Below are 11,626 nucleotides of genomic sequence, written 5' to 3'. Positions count from 1 at the left end.
TCATCAGATCAGTAAAAATAGATGATTGTCATGAAGACCAGGACTGGGCTATTGCCCAAACTGTTACCACTGATGATGGACAAGATATTAAGAGGCAGGAAGCACTGCTGTAACGTCCCTGACCCTCCACTTAACGAGGTCTCTCTTTCACTAGCTGAAGTAGAAGCCCTCCTTGGTGGGTAGGCAGCCCCCATTTGCAGGATCACATTGGCTGTGTCATTTGATGCATAATGAATGTTACAGTAAGGCTCTGGCCTTGGGATTTTGTCTTTCCTAAGCAACAACTATGGTGTATGCATTGAAACCACTCCTGGTCCTTTGCTGGAGCCACACTTCTTCACCTGGGCCAGGGGTGGACTCTGTTGGTGGATCTTCTGGTGATACAGAGGGGAGGGGTCACCAGGGGGTCACCTTGTCATTACTGCTGCACCTTGGCCTGCAGGCTTCTCTGTCTTCAAGCTTGGTTTATGAGCCATTTTGGCAGGACCCCTGGTAAAATTGCAGCGTTCTGGCACACCGCCAGAGCCTGACCCAGTCTTATTCCTGGGGTGGGCCCAGCAACCGCGTTGTAAGGGGCTCTCCGGCAGATGATTAAGTTTTCTACAGTTGGAGAACCACTGTATAGGTATTGCAGGGCTCCTCCTCTGATTCACTAGCCTCTTTGCTTTTATTGCTTCTTGTGCACCTCTTTTGTTTATAAACGTTCCATGTCTTCCCATGTCTCAGAGTAAAGCCTTTGTTCCTAATCAGACATACAAGCTGCCCCACACTTGCAAGGCTTCTCTGCCCCTTGTCACACACAGACAGCCTCCATGGCTTCGACCAGCCTGCCACTATGCTGGAAACATCCTCCACTTGTCTCCACTACCAGCCTGGGTTTCCTCGGGAGATCATCTGACTCCCCAGACCCCCGTCCAATCAATCCAGGTTATTTTGTGAGTTCACCCTCACCCTCAAGTTGGACACTCAGGCGACACTACTGTAGCCTCAGTCTTGGCAGCTTCGCCACGTGGAGTTGATGCTCAGTATGTGGTTATGAAAATGAGCCCTATCTTTTGAGATTTATGAAAATAATAAAACTGCTAAAACCTGGCCTGGAACCCGTGGTTTCAGAAATAGGTAACTTAAGGTGGCTGTGCAGCCTGGGTTGCCGGCCAGGCACCAGACATCTGTCATCCCATTGGCTTCCCAGGCTGGACTCAAGACTTTCTTACCCGCGGGACACGCCCCCTACCGCGCCGCCCCCTTGGCCCTCATGGGCCTCTCCTTTCCACGTGCCACCGCCTCTGGGTGTTACTGGCTGTTCAGCCCGATGTTTACTGGCTCGTGTCAAGGAGGTGGGTGAGGAGTTATCGGCATATCTCAGTTCATTGATTCGTCAACCCGTCAATCACACGGTGCCGGCTTTCTTCAATCTTCATTGGCCTGCGAGTTCAGAGGCGGGATTCGGCAGTCGCCTGGAAATGGCGGACGGTGGCAGCTGGCGGGTAAGTGCTAGGGACGCCCGGGAAGTGGGGGAACCTCCTCGGACCTTGTGACCGGATTATCCGAGCTTTCTTCCAGGGAGGAGGCGGGATGGGACTCTGGTCCGGCCTCCCACTCAGGCGAGCTTCTCGCTCTAGCCGCCGCGCCCTTGCGAGGCCTACCGCGCTGAGTGGAAGCTCTGCCGCAGCGCCCGGCACTTCCTGCACCACTACTACGTCCACGGCGAGCGGCCAGCCTGCGAGCAGTGGCGGCGCGACCTGGCCAGCTGCCGCGAGTGGGAGGAGCGCCGGAGCGCGGAGGCCCAGGTGTGTCAGGGAGCCAGGGGTGGCGCTGGGCCGCGAGGGTGCATTGCCGGGGCGTCTGAGTGCACAGATCACCACCCTTCCACTTTCCAGTCCCTGGGACGCTGGAGAGGAGTACTGACTGGGTTCTCCTCTTTTTGTGCTTCCTTTCTTTTGAGAAATATCAAAAATCAGTATGCCCACGGGGCTTTCATACATTGAAGAGAAAGGAGAGTTTAGAATTTGGAGGGCGAGGAGTGGTCCCCTAACAGCAGGCTTGCAGAGAAGGGGATATTGGTGAGGCCTGAAAAACCAGAAACCAGCCTTAAGACCCTTCACCCAGGCCCAGGCGGGTCACGTCTGAGGAACCGAAAGAAGGTCCAGGTGCTTGGAGCAGAAGGAAAGTGGGCTGTAGAGAGGTAGGGGATGAGGCTGGAGAGGTACTGGGAACCTGGTGGGCCTTAAAAAAGGGTTTAGATTCTAGCGTAAACGTGTGGCTTGATTTATATCTTTAAAAGATGAGTCTGACTGCCGGGCCGGGAGAATGTATTATGGAGGGGCAAAATGACCAGTGAGGAGGTAGTTCTAGTTTTCCATTCATTCAGCAGATATTTATCATGGTGGGAGATCTTAGAGATACAAGAGTGCTGAAAATCTGCCCCTGCCCTTCTGGCACCTTTCCCGCGTTGGAGCTGTTGGTTGGGGAGATGGAGAGAAGCTTGAAAGTACAGTGCTCATGGGGAAGGGGGAGGAGGCCCAGCAGGAAGGGGGACTGCTTCAGCAATGTTAAATGTATGTGATTATTGAAACAGATAAATAGATGTGGAAACTAAGCTCCTGTATAAAAGAAAATGATGACAAATCCATAAGTGGAAATAAAAAAATTGAGAACAATAGCTTATAGCCTATATAGGAAGAGATTAATGACTTTTTTTTTTTTCCCCCGTAGAGAGAGTTAATGTATCAGAAAAAGGGGGAGTGCCTGGGTGGCTCAGTTAAGTGGCCGACTCTTGGTTTAGACTCAGGTCATGATCTCACGGTGTGGGTTTGAGCCCCAGGTTGGACTCTGTGCTGACAGTGTGGAGCCTGCTTCAGATTCTCTCTCCTACCCCATCTCTGCCCCTCCCCTGCTCGCTCTCCATCTCTGTCTCTGTCTCTCTCTCAAATTAAATAAAGAAAGAAAAATAGGGGTTAGTTCAGAATACAAAAGTTTGGCAAAGGGCAGGAAGAAGGAATTCATTCAAAAAGAAAATAAAATGGCCTGGTATACAAGGTCAGATGACCAGTGGTTTCTGTCCAGTAAAAAATCTGAAGTGTCTGTAAGGATTTGGAGAATCAGGGGTACTTGTGCAAGTGTTTGTGGAGTGTTATGTGTTCTGATTATCCAACTGTCAGATGAATACCTTTTGACCCCCTAGTTTTACTTCTGAAAGTTCATCCTAGGGAAGTAATTGGGTAACAGTGCACAGTTAAAAGTTTAAAATATCCATTGCATTACTGTTTGTGATCGCACAAAAACCAAAAGCATCCTAAATGCCTCTAATAGACATTTAACCAAATAACTTCCTCCAAACAGTGGGGTATTACATAGCCATTAAAAAGAATAGATAGCGAATCTGTCTGGGCAGGGAAAGGAACCTGTAGTATATTGTTTAGTAAAGAAACCAAGGAAGTACACTAGCCCGTAGATTATGCCATCATCAGGGAAATGTGTAGCACTAAAATTTGGGTCTAAAATTGTGTTAGGGAAGCTGTTAATTTCACCTTAGGGACAGAAGTCTGGGAGATTTTCCATGTTCTTTGCATTTCTGATTTCTTATTAAACAAGAACAAAAACATTGAGACAGCTGAGCTCGAGCAAAGACAATTAGAGAAGGTGAAATTATATGTGTAAAAAAAGCCAGTAGAACACCTGGTGCCTACCAAGTGCACCTTTCTTGGTGGTACGGTACTGACTTGTGTTTATTTGAGGGAGAGAGGGAGAGTGGCAGAGAAAAACCCGCTGGTTGAGTGGCACCTATTGTCTTTCATCTGGATTCCTCTTTGCCTGTCCAGGGCTCCCTGCTCATGTGGCTCTTACCTTACCCTCCCCACTCTAGCCACTCTTTTGAACTCTTATCTCTGCTCTAAGCTCAGCCTCATCATGGTCTCAGCAGGTAAACCTGATTAGGTCGACCAAAAGCATCAAGTCCTGAAGCTCAGAAGACATTTTAAAATTTACTCAAACTATGGTGAACTGCACAATAGTTTTTCACAGTAGCTTGGGAGAAAGAATGATCTATATCTTTGTGTTCTAATACGGAACAATCACCAGGGTTTATTAGGTGGAAGCAGTCAAATTTTGGAGTAGTAGGTGTCATATGCTTCATTTGTCTGACTTGTGTTTGGGAGGGTGCTGAGGAGGAGGGCGGTTCAAGGGCCATATGAGCCAGAAGTGACTGGGGTCTCCTTTGCACAGCGGTCCCTCTGTGAGAGTGAGCGTGCGAGAGTCCAGGCTGCACGGAAACACGCGCTGGTGTGGGCCCTGAGGCAGAGCCCTCCTGCAGACTGGCACCTCCCTCTGCCACAGGAGGAGAAAGACCAGTGATGAACACTCCTGAATGGCTTTCCCTGATCTGTTTCAAGTGGAGCTGTTGCAGGACCCTAAGGACAGTGACTGGCCCAAAGAGTCTAGTGGGTCCCTGAGAGCTTCCATCGCTTAGAACACAGAGCCTGAGGTCTCCAGCCCTATTTGTGCACCCTCTCCAGCATTCAGAGTGCCCTGCCGCTGCCGTGCTCTGAAGGACAGTGTCACCCACTGCACAGTTTCCAGGATGCCAGACCCCACTGCCGATCCCAGTGAGCAGCCGGGTCAGGCTGGTTCATGTTCCCCTCTGGGGACAGGAGCATTCTCAGGTAAACTCTTGAGTGGTAGCCCTGACCCAAGTGGTCATGTAGGGGGATCAGAATGAGGCAGATAAATGGTTGTGCTGTGGTGAATGCCTTTCCTGGTCCTGGCCTGGTGAAACTGCATTGCCAGCCCCTGGTGCCTACAGAGAGCTGCAGCCCACTCACTCAGTTCCTCTGTAGATCCAGGGAGGGTGTTTCTCCTCCTAGGAGATAAGCCTCTTGAAGACTCTAGGTTTTAAGAAACGCACACAGGTACAAAATACACAGGCTTGCACTAAAAGGGTTCATAGACTCTTGGCTAAGAAACCCAAGCCCAAGACACATGGAATTTTGGTCTCTTTCCTTCAAAATATCCCTTGGTTGTTTTTAGAAAATGTAGATTATATATCAAAAGCCATTTCATACATTTGATTCCAAACAAAAGCTGAACATTAAATCCACAATTTAATAGTTGAGATTGTTAGATTTAGCACCTGACGTTGTACTGGGAGAGTTTTGGAATTTTGTGTGTTTATACTCTTGTAAATGTTTTTAAAATACATGCATATGAACCAAGAACTCTAGTTCTTGAAGAGGTCTTTTTATTACTAATGATAACAATTTCCCATCTTGTGGCTGCATAGTAGGCCTGATTGTATGGTGCTGAGGGGGAGGCTGGCTGTGTGCCCAGCACTCTCCCTCCTCCTTCCTGGCCAGTGCGGCCCACTGCATTTTAGTACCTCCCTCACAACTGGGCCCCAACTCAAGACATCTTTTAACACATTCTTTGGGGCAAAATAATCCCATCACTTCAGAAGGGCATACATTAAAGAATAAACTTTGCCTTTTCATGTGCATTTTCTCCTATGCTATGCCAAGAGTCCCTGTGACTGCATGTACGTGTAAATGTTGGGGGATCAGCACATAGGTCCCCAATAGCCTTTCCCTGTGTGTGTATGTAACTGAGTGGTGGTGGGGAGGTGCACACAGGTCCGCAGCGGTCCTTCCTTGTGACTGTGTGCCTGGGAGTGCCTGTGTGAGGGGAGTGCACATAGGTCCCAGTAGCCTCTCCCTGTATGTTTATACCTGTGAGGTAATGTGGGGGTGGGTGGTGTGCACATAGGGTCCCAATAGCCCCTTCTATGTGTGTATGTACCTGTTGAGTGGTGGGGACGTGTGTGCACAGGTTCCCTATGGACCCTCCCTGTGTGTATGTCCCTGTGAGTGGTGTAGGTATGCACATAGGAGCCTAGGAGCAGATGTAAGTATAAAGAGCCCATCCCAGGATGGGGTGCCTTCATATCTGAGTCAACCAGAGTATCTTTTTTGTGGCTGTGGCTACTTTCTGGAGCATTTCAGGCCAAGGAGGGAAGGCTGCTGGGGATCTACAGGCATTCTCTTCACTCTGAAACACAAGACGGGACATTTGAATTTTGCAATCTGCCTGTGATCCCTTGGGGTTCCTGGGGCAGAGCTGCAGTAGCAGCCAGCAGTCCTGAGGGGCTCACCTCAAGGAATCCATGCTCTATGTGGTTCTTTAGGGTCAGGGGCTGCCTGCCACAGACTGCTCTGTTAGGATGTCTTATTCCTTCTCTGTTACTCAATGAGTCCCACACTGACAGAAATCATCATTGCACAGAATGTTCCTACATCTGGTCCTGTGTTCACCCTTCACAACATCTGAGCACCTGCTACATGCCAGGGCCAGGAGGGCTCTGAGGCTCTAGGATTGCAGTCTTGAAATGGGCAAGTTACTTCAAAGAGTTACAGTTACATTTAGGAGACAGACCTAAACATTTAAACATCATTAAGTCTAAAGTGCTGTGAAGACAATAGAGCAGTATCTCTTAAATTTCTTGCATGAACTCTGTAATAACAAGGGTTTTATGATCTATACATACTTTATATATGCTGCATATATGGTTGAAACGTTTCACAGAACAGTCCTTGTATAGTGTATGGTACAGTGACATTTTCAGTTCTGTGCCACTGAAAATAAACTGCTGCACATGCAGCAACTTGGGTGGGTGAAACTTAGGGAAGCTATGTGCAGAGTTAAATGGATACATATGATAGTTCTATTTATGTAACATTGGTGATATGATGTAATTATAGATGGAGAGTGGTGACTGCTGCCAAGGGTGAGGGATGGGAGGAGGACGTGGATGTGGCTATTAAGGGACACACAAGGACATCCTGTGGTAATGGAACCTTGACTTATACAGAGCTGAATGTGTGATGACATTTTGTAGTGCTAGACATACACACAGGTGAGGGCAGACATAGTGGGAAACCTAAATACACTCTAGGCTGTACCTGTTAGTCTCTGGGTACACACTACTTGGTGTGTAAGATGTTAACACTTGTGGAGGCTGGGAGAACCACACACAGCCCCTCCCTGCAGCTTTATTTCCAACCTCCTGTGAATCTGTAACTACTTCAAAATAAAAAGTTAAAACTGCTGGCTGTGACCCTATGAATTGACTATACAACCTAATGGACAAAAACTACTGTTTGAAAAGCACTGCTACAAAGCACCTGCAGTGGGCAAGGAGGTGGGGAAGGCCTCGGCATCAGAGCCCAGACTTGGATGAAGAGGCCTGAGCCTTGTAGAGAAAGGGGCACACAGGCCACAAGGAACAAGTAAGTGCCATGTGCTAATGGGGAGGTTGGTTGGGGGGCGCTGTAAGGTGTGATCATGAGTGGTCAGGAGCCAAATGCCTGACTCAGCTTGTGCTTCACAGAGCCCTCTGGTTGCCCTGCATAGGAGCTTGGCAGGGGCAGGGGGAGTGCCCACATGGCGGGATGAGCTGGCTGCCCCAAAAGGCAGCAATGGCGTGGACCTCAGTGGTAGCAGTGAAGTGAAAAGTGGCTGGATTCAGTGTTGGCTCATAAGTAGAGCCAAAGAACTTAGAATTGTTAGTGTTCTTATCCAGTGAAAACATTTATCTAAGTAAACCAAAAGTGAACCACACACTAGGAAAACAACCTGAAGTCTTTCTCAAATGTTTCCCTGGTTTATCTGCACTAAGATGGTGAAGAACTCAAAGCCTTTCTGAGGTAGCAGTGTAAGTCACTAATAGGCTCTCTTTGTTTACTTGACCTTCACTATGGGCTGAATTGTGCCTGCCACCCCCCGCCCCCATTCCTATGTTGAAGCTTTAACTCCAAGTACCTCGGAATGGGACTTTACAGACAGAGTGCTAAAAGAGGTAATTAAAAGTGAGGTCGTTATAAGTGAGCCCTAATCCAGTCTGACTGGTATCATTAAGAGAGGCACAGGGATGATGACCCTATGAGGACATGGGGGCGGCAGCTCTGCAAGCAAAGGAGAGGTTTCAGAAGAAACCAATGCTGCCAACCCCTTTGATCTTGGAGTTCTAGCCTCCAGAACAACTCTATTCAAGTCCCGCAGTCTCTGGTACTTTGTTCTCTCAGCCCCAGCACATTAATACGTTTACTGTTCCAGACAAAGAGCACTTCAGTAAGAGAGGTCCACGCGCTCCTAGGGGACACAGCAACTTTAGTGTGTCCCAGGCTTGCTCCACTCTCTTCAGCCTCCCTCCCTAGCCTAAAACCCAAAGCTGACCCTACCAAAGATAGGAGGAAACTCAAGTGCTCCATCTGCCCCAGTGAGAAGGCCCTGCCTCTCCTGTCTCCACAGACATCCCTTACAGAGTACACAGCCTGCACATCTTTCACTTCTCCTTGAGGTACTTTGTGCCTCTTGCTGGTGGCGTCTGCCCCACAGGATTGGAATCTTCCTTTTTACTGGGGAGCAGTGGTCGAAGTCTTGGCCATTCATTCCCCAATACCAGACAAGGAAGGGCAGCATCTCTCACCCCCATCCATTCTCAGGTGAATTAATTTGGACTCTAACATAAAACAGAGACACTGATTAAACACATTTATTCACAACATGCTTGAGCCCTGTTCTGGCTCTAAAGGCAGAGTGTGTTCTGTGGACAGCTGCCTGCAGCTCTACCTCTTAAACTCCACCTGTGTATATACCTTGGTGATGTCATGGTACCTGCCTTCAGGGGGCTGGTAGTTAGAAACTGGTGGTGTGTAATCTGGCCCTTCTTTTTCAAAGGGGAACAAACTGGGGTCCCGCTTGGTGGCCTCCGCATGTAACTCTGGGGACAGGAGTTGCAGCTCCCGCAGAGCTTCCTGTTGAGCCTCAAGCAGGGACCTAATGGCATCTCTTTCCATCTCATGCTCTCGATGCTTGTACAAGGACCATTTTTTCAGAAGTAGAGCTCTCCGCTCGCTCTCCTCAAAGGGTAGGTCCATGTGAGGCCGCTGTCTGGGAACACACAAATCCAAAGGTGTGAATCTGGGGAGCACCAGCCTCACTGGCCAAGTAGTCTGGGTGACTGCATATGACCCAGTCCCCTCCCACTGCCAGACACAGATGAGACTCAGAAAAAAGCGGAAGTCAGGGACAAATTAAAGAATGGAATGTTGATGTAACAGCTGCAACTGAAAGCCATTGCTATTTTCTTTACGTGGATGCAAGAAACAGTGGTGCTCTAAGAAACCTGGTTGCACTTCCTCTGCCCCAGGCTGAGTCTACCTTTGGTGAGAGGTGACTTTTCAGTGAAGTTGTGTTATGAAAAGACAACCAAATCCCAAGGAGTCAAGAGCCCAGATCAGCCCCTAGCATACCAAAAAAGCACCTGCCATGTCCCACTTGTACAGCAAAGTGTGACTTTATAAATGGTATACCCTTTTTACAAGGCAGCACACAACATGTGCCAACTATGAGCATTTGTATCAAAAAGCTAGAAGCTAAGGGTCGAGATGGGGCAAGGACTGCAGACCCAAGACCCAAGTCATCAGTCACAGCTAAAACTCCGCTTGCAAAAAAAGGCAACAACATGAACTGGCTTACCAAAGCCAGTTATTCTGAGTTTCTTTCCCATTTCAGCCATTCAAGAGCACCACCCAAGAATGCTTTTGCCAACTGAGGCACCTGCGTGGCTCATTTGGCGGGGCATCCAACTTCAGCGCAGATCATGATCTCGCGGTTCGCCAGTTCAAGCCCTGCGTTGGGCTCTCTTCTGTCCCCACGGAGCCGCTTGGATCCTCTGTGCCCTTCTTTCTCTGCCCCACTTATGCATGTGCTCCCTCGTGCTCTCTCTCTCTCTCTCAGAAATAAATATTTTAAAAAATAGGGAATGCTTTTGCCAACTCCCACAAGACAGTCAAGGAGAAAAGGACTCAGACTAGGACCTAGTTATCCCACACCGACTCACCCTTCCTGTCACAGGCATGAAATGCAGACAAAACTAGCCAAAGATGATGGAACTCTTTTGTCCTGAGAACCGCAACCCTAGAGAACCCTTACCTTGCTTTATCCAAGAGCTTCACAGGTGTTATAAAATCCTCAATGGGGATTAGCTCCTGGCTAGCTTTCTCCAGTCGTCTGATCCTCTTTTTCAAACGGTCCTTTGCTGCTTGGTCTTTTTTAGGATCTACTCTTTTCTTCTTTCTCAGAGGTTCTGCTCTAATGGATAAAGCAAACATTAGACGTTTTCCTCTTCGGTCTCACAAACATGCTGAGAGGCATGACACTAGGTAAAGTGCCCTGAACTTGCACTGAGCTCTCCACTGGGGAAGGAACTATGCATGGGTCTAAACTCACCAGTGGAACGTGAAAGGGACACATGGCCTCCAATCCAGTATCCTTGTGAGAACTATGGGCACTGTCAACCCAGGAAGGGCTAGAAAAACTTCATAGGACATCAGGATATAAATTAAAAGTACTCATCTTTAGTGTTGGATTCAGGTGTGCCTTGGGGTTGTCCCTATTTACTTTTCAGGATTTCTTAACAAATTTCCCCACCATAGAGCATTAACAGAAGTCTGATGTACTCCTGAGGACACATATCCTATGGTGAGACTATACTATTAGAAACAATTAAATTCTCTAGCATCAAGACCGAGCTTTGTGAACCAAGTCCCTAGAAAGCATCCCAACTCCTAGGTGGAAAATCTAATCCTCATGCCTCTCCCGACCTCTCCAGAGAACCAGAAATGGAAAGCCCATGGAGAAACAAGTCTGTGCTGTGTCCTTTAAAACATACAAGAATCCCTCTAAAACTAATTTTTATTTAAACCATTTTTAAGTTAAACCTTAGTTTTCTGATTACAGACAGCAGTACCTCACATACAGAATGCTGAAAGAAAAGCATTTGCCTACGTTTTACTGAGAAATTTTGCAGGCAATTAATTTTGCAAACAAAATGTCCAGTGGTCTTGCTTTCTTCTGTTCATATACACAACAATCTCCCGCTAACACCCTCAAAGAGGTCAGGCCCACGGTAGTTTACCTCATGGGAATGAGGTCCCAGAAGGACAATAATGAAGCTCGTTGGTGGGTGTCTCTAATCTGTGTCTGCCAGGTTCCCAGAAGCCTGAAAGAGATATGAAGATATATAAATGTCTGATTCTCCCCACTGAACAGGAAAAGAGGAAAAAATATGATACTCTCAAAATCTGGGGCTCTTGTGACTGTTGGGAGTGAATCCCCCATTCACACTAGAAAGCACTTGGGCAGGGTCCCTGCTCGCCAAGGTCCTTGGTTTTCCATCCGCAGGAAGAGGCGCCATCATCTAGCTCCTCCCGAAGATAAAGTGGTCAAGAGCGGTCACGGAGGGAGCGCGGACGAGGCACCCCGAGACTGCTGAGGTCCGCACTCACCAGCTCTGCGAGCGCAGAGCGCGGGCGGAAGCTCCCAGCGCCGCGACAGCCATGACCCCTCCGGCAGCCGACCGGCAGCTTCCGGGCGCACGCCGCTTGGCTGTCCGGCCAGCCGTGCCCCAAGCAAAGGTCCGACCTTCCCGGCGCTCCGCGTTCCCGCGTTCCGGCTGAGGAGGGCTGGGCTGAACCGGGCCCGCCCCCGACGTGGCCCCGCCCCGAACGTCCCGGCGACGCGTGGGCAACCCCCGAGCGCCTAGCACCTCAAGTGACGTCTTCCCTTCCTTCTT

The 11,626-nt window shown here is 48.8% G+C and overlaps 2 protein-coding genes across 2 annotated transcripts; one reads left to right on the top strand and one right to left on the bottom strand.

The window, feature by feature from the left end:
* The first annotated feature begins 1,448 nt into the window (after positions 1–1,448).
* CUNH22orf39 (chromosome unknown C22orf39 homolog) lies at positions 1,449–6,667 on the top strand. The gene is made up of 3 exons (XM_077745953.1): positions 1,449–1,487; positions 1,623–1,790; positions 4,225–6,667. Exons 1-3 carry the CDS (start codon positions 1,464–1,466, stop codon positions 4,351–4,353), a joined length of 321 nt encoding a protein of 106 aa, XP_077602079.1. The 5' UTR covers positions 1,449–1,463; the 3' UTR covers positions 4,354–6,667.
* A 1,859-nt stretch (positions 6,668–8,526) lies between these two features.
* On the bottom strand, positions 8,527–11,495 carry MRPL40 (mitochondrial ribosomal protein L40). The gene is made up of 4 exons (XM_077745904.1): positions 11,340–11,495; positions 10,970–11,053; positions 9,985–10,143; positions 8,527–8,940 (listed from the first exon to the last, which is right to left on the bottom strand). Exons 1-4 carry the CDS (start codon positions 11,390–11,392, stop codon positions 8,616–8,618), a joined length of 621 nt encoding a protein of 206 aa, XP_077602030.1. The 5' UTR covers positions 11,393–11,495; the 3' UTR covers positions 8,527–8,615.
* Between the last annotated feature and the right edge of the window lie 131 nt (positions 11,496–11,626).

The sequence above is a fragment of the Crocuta crocuta genome, unplaced genomic scaffold (genome assembly GCF_008692635.1).
Source record: "Crocuta crocuta isolate KB4526 unplaced genomic scaffold, BGI_CrCroc_1.0 scaffold344, whole genome shotgun sequence".
In the NCBI taxonomy this organism is placed as follows: Eukaryota; Metazoa; Chordata; class Mammalia; order Carnivora; family Hyaenidae; genus Crocuta; species Crocuta crocuta.
Note: the sequence above shows the minus strand (reverse complement) of the source record. Positions and strands in the feature narration are given on the sequence as shown.

Excerpts from the sequence above, each read along its gene's own strand:
- CUNH22orf39 (XM_077745953.1), top strand. The coding sequence starts at position 1,464 with ATGGCGGACGGTGGCAGCTGGCGG. Across the intron at positions 1,488-1,622 it reads CGGACGGTGGCAGCTGGCGG|CCGCCGCGCCCTTGCGAGGC; the intron begins GTAAGTGCTAGG and ends TTCTCGCTCTAG. Across the intron at positions 1,791-4,224 it reads GCCGGAGCGCGGAGGCCCAG|CGGTCCCTCTGTGAGAGTGA; the intron begins GTGTGTCAGGGA and ends TCCTTTGCACAG.
- MRPL40 (XM_077745904.1), bottom strand. The coding sequence starts at position 11,392 with ATGGCTGTCGCGGCGCTGGGAGCTTCCGCCCGCGCTCTGCGCTCGCAG. Across the intron at positions 10,144-10,969 it reads TGGGACCTCATTCCCATGAG|AGCAGAACCTCTGAGAAAGA; the intron begins GTAAACTACCGT and ends TTTATCCATTAG. Across the intron at positions 8,941-9,984 it reads AAGCTCTTGGATAAAGCAAG|ACAGCGGCCTCACATGGACC; the intron begins GTAAGGGTTCTC and ends GTGTGTTCCCAG.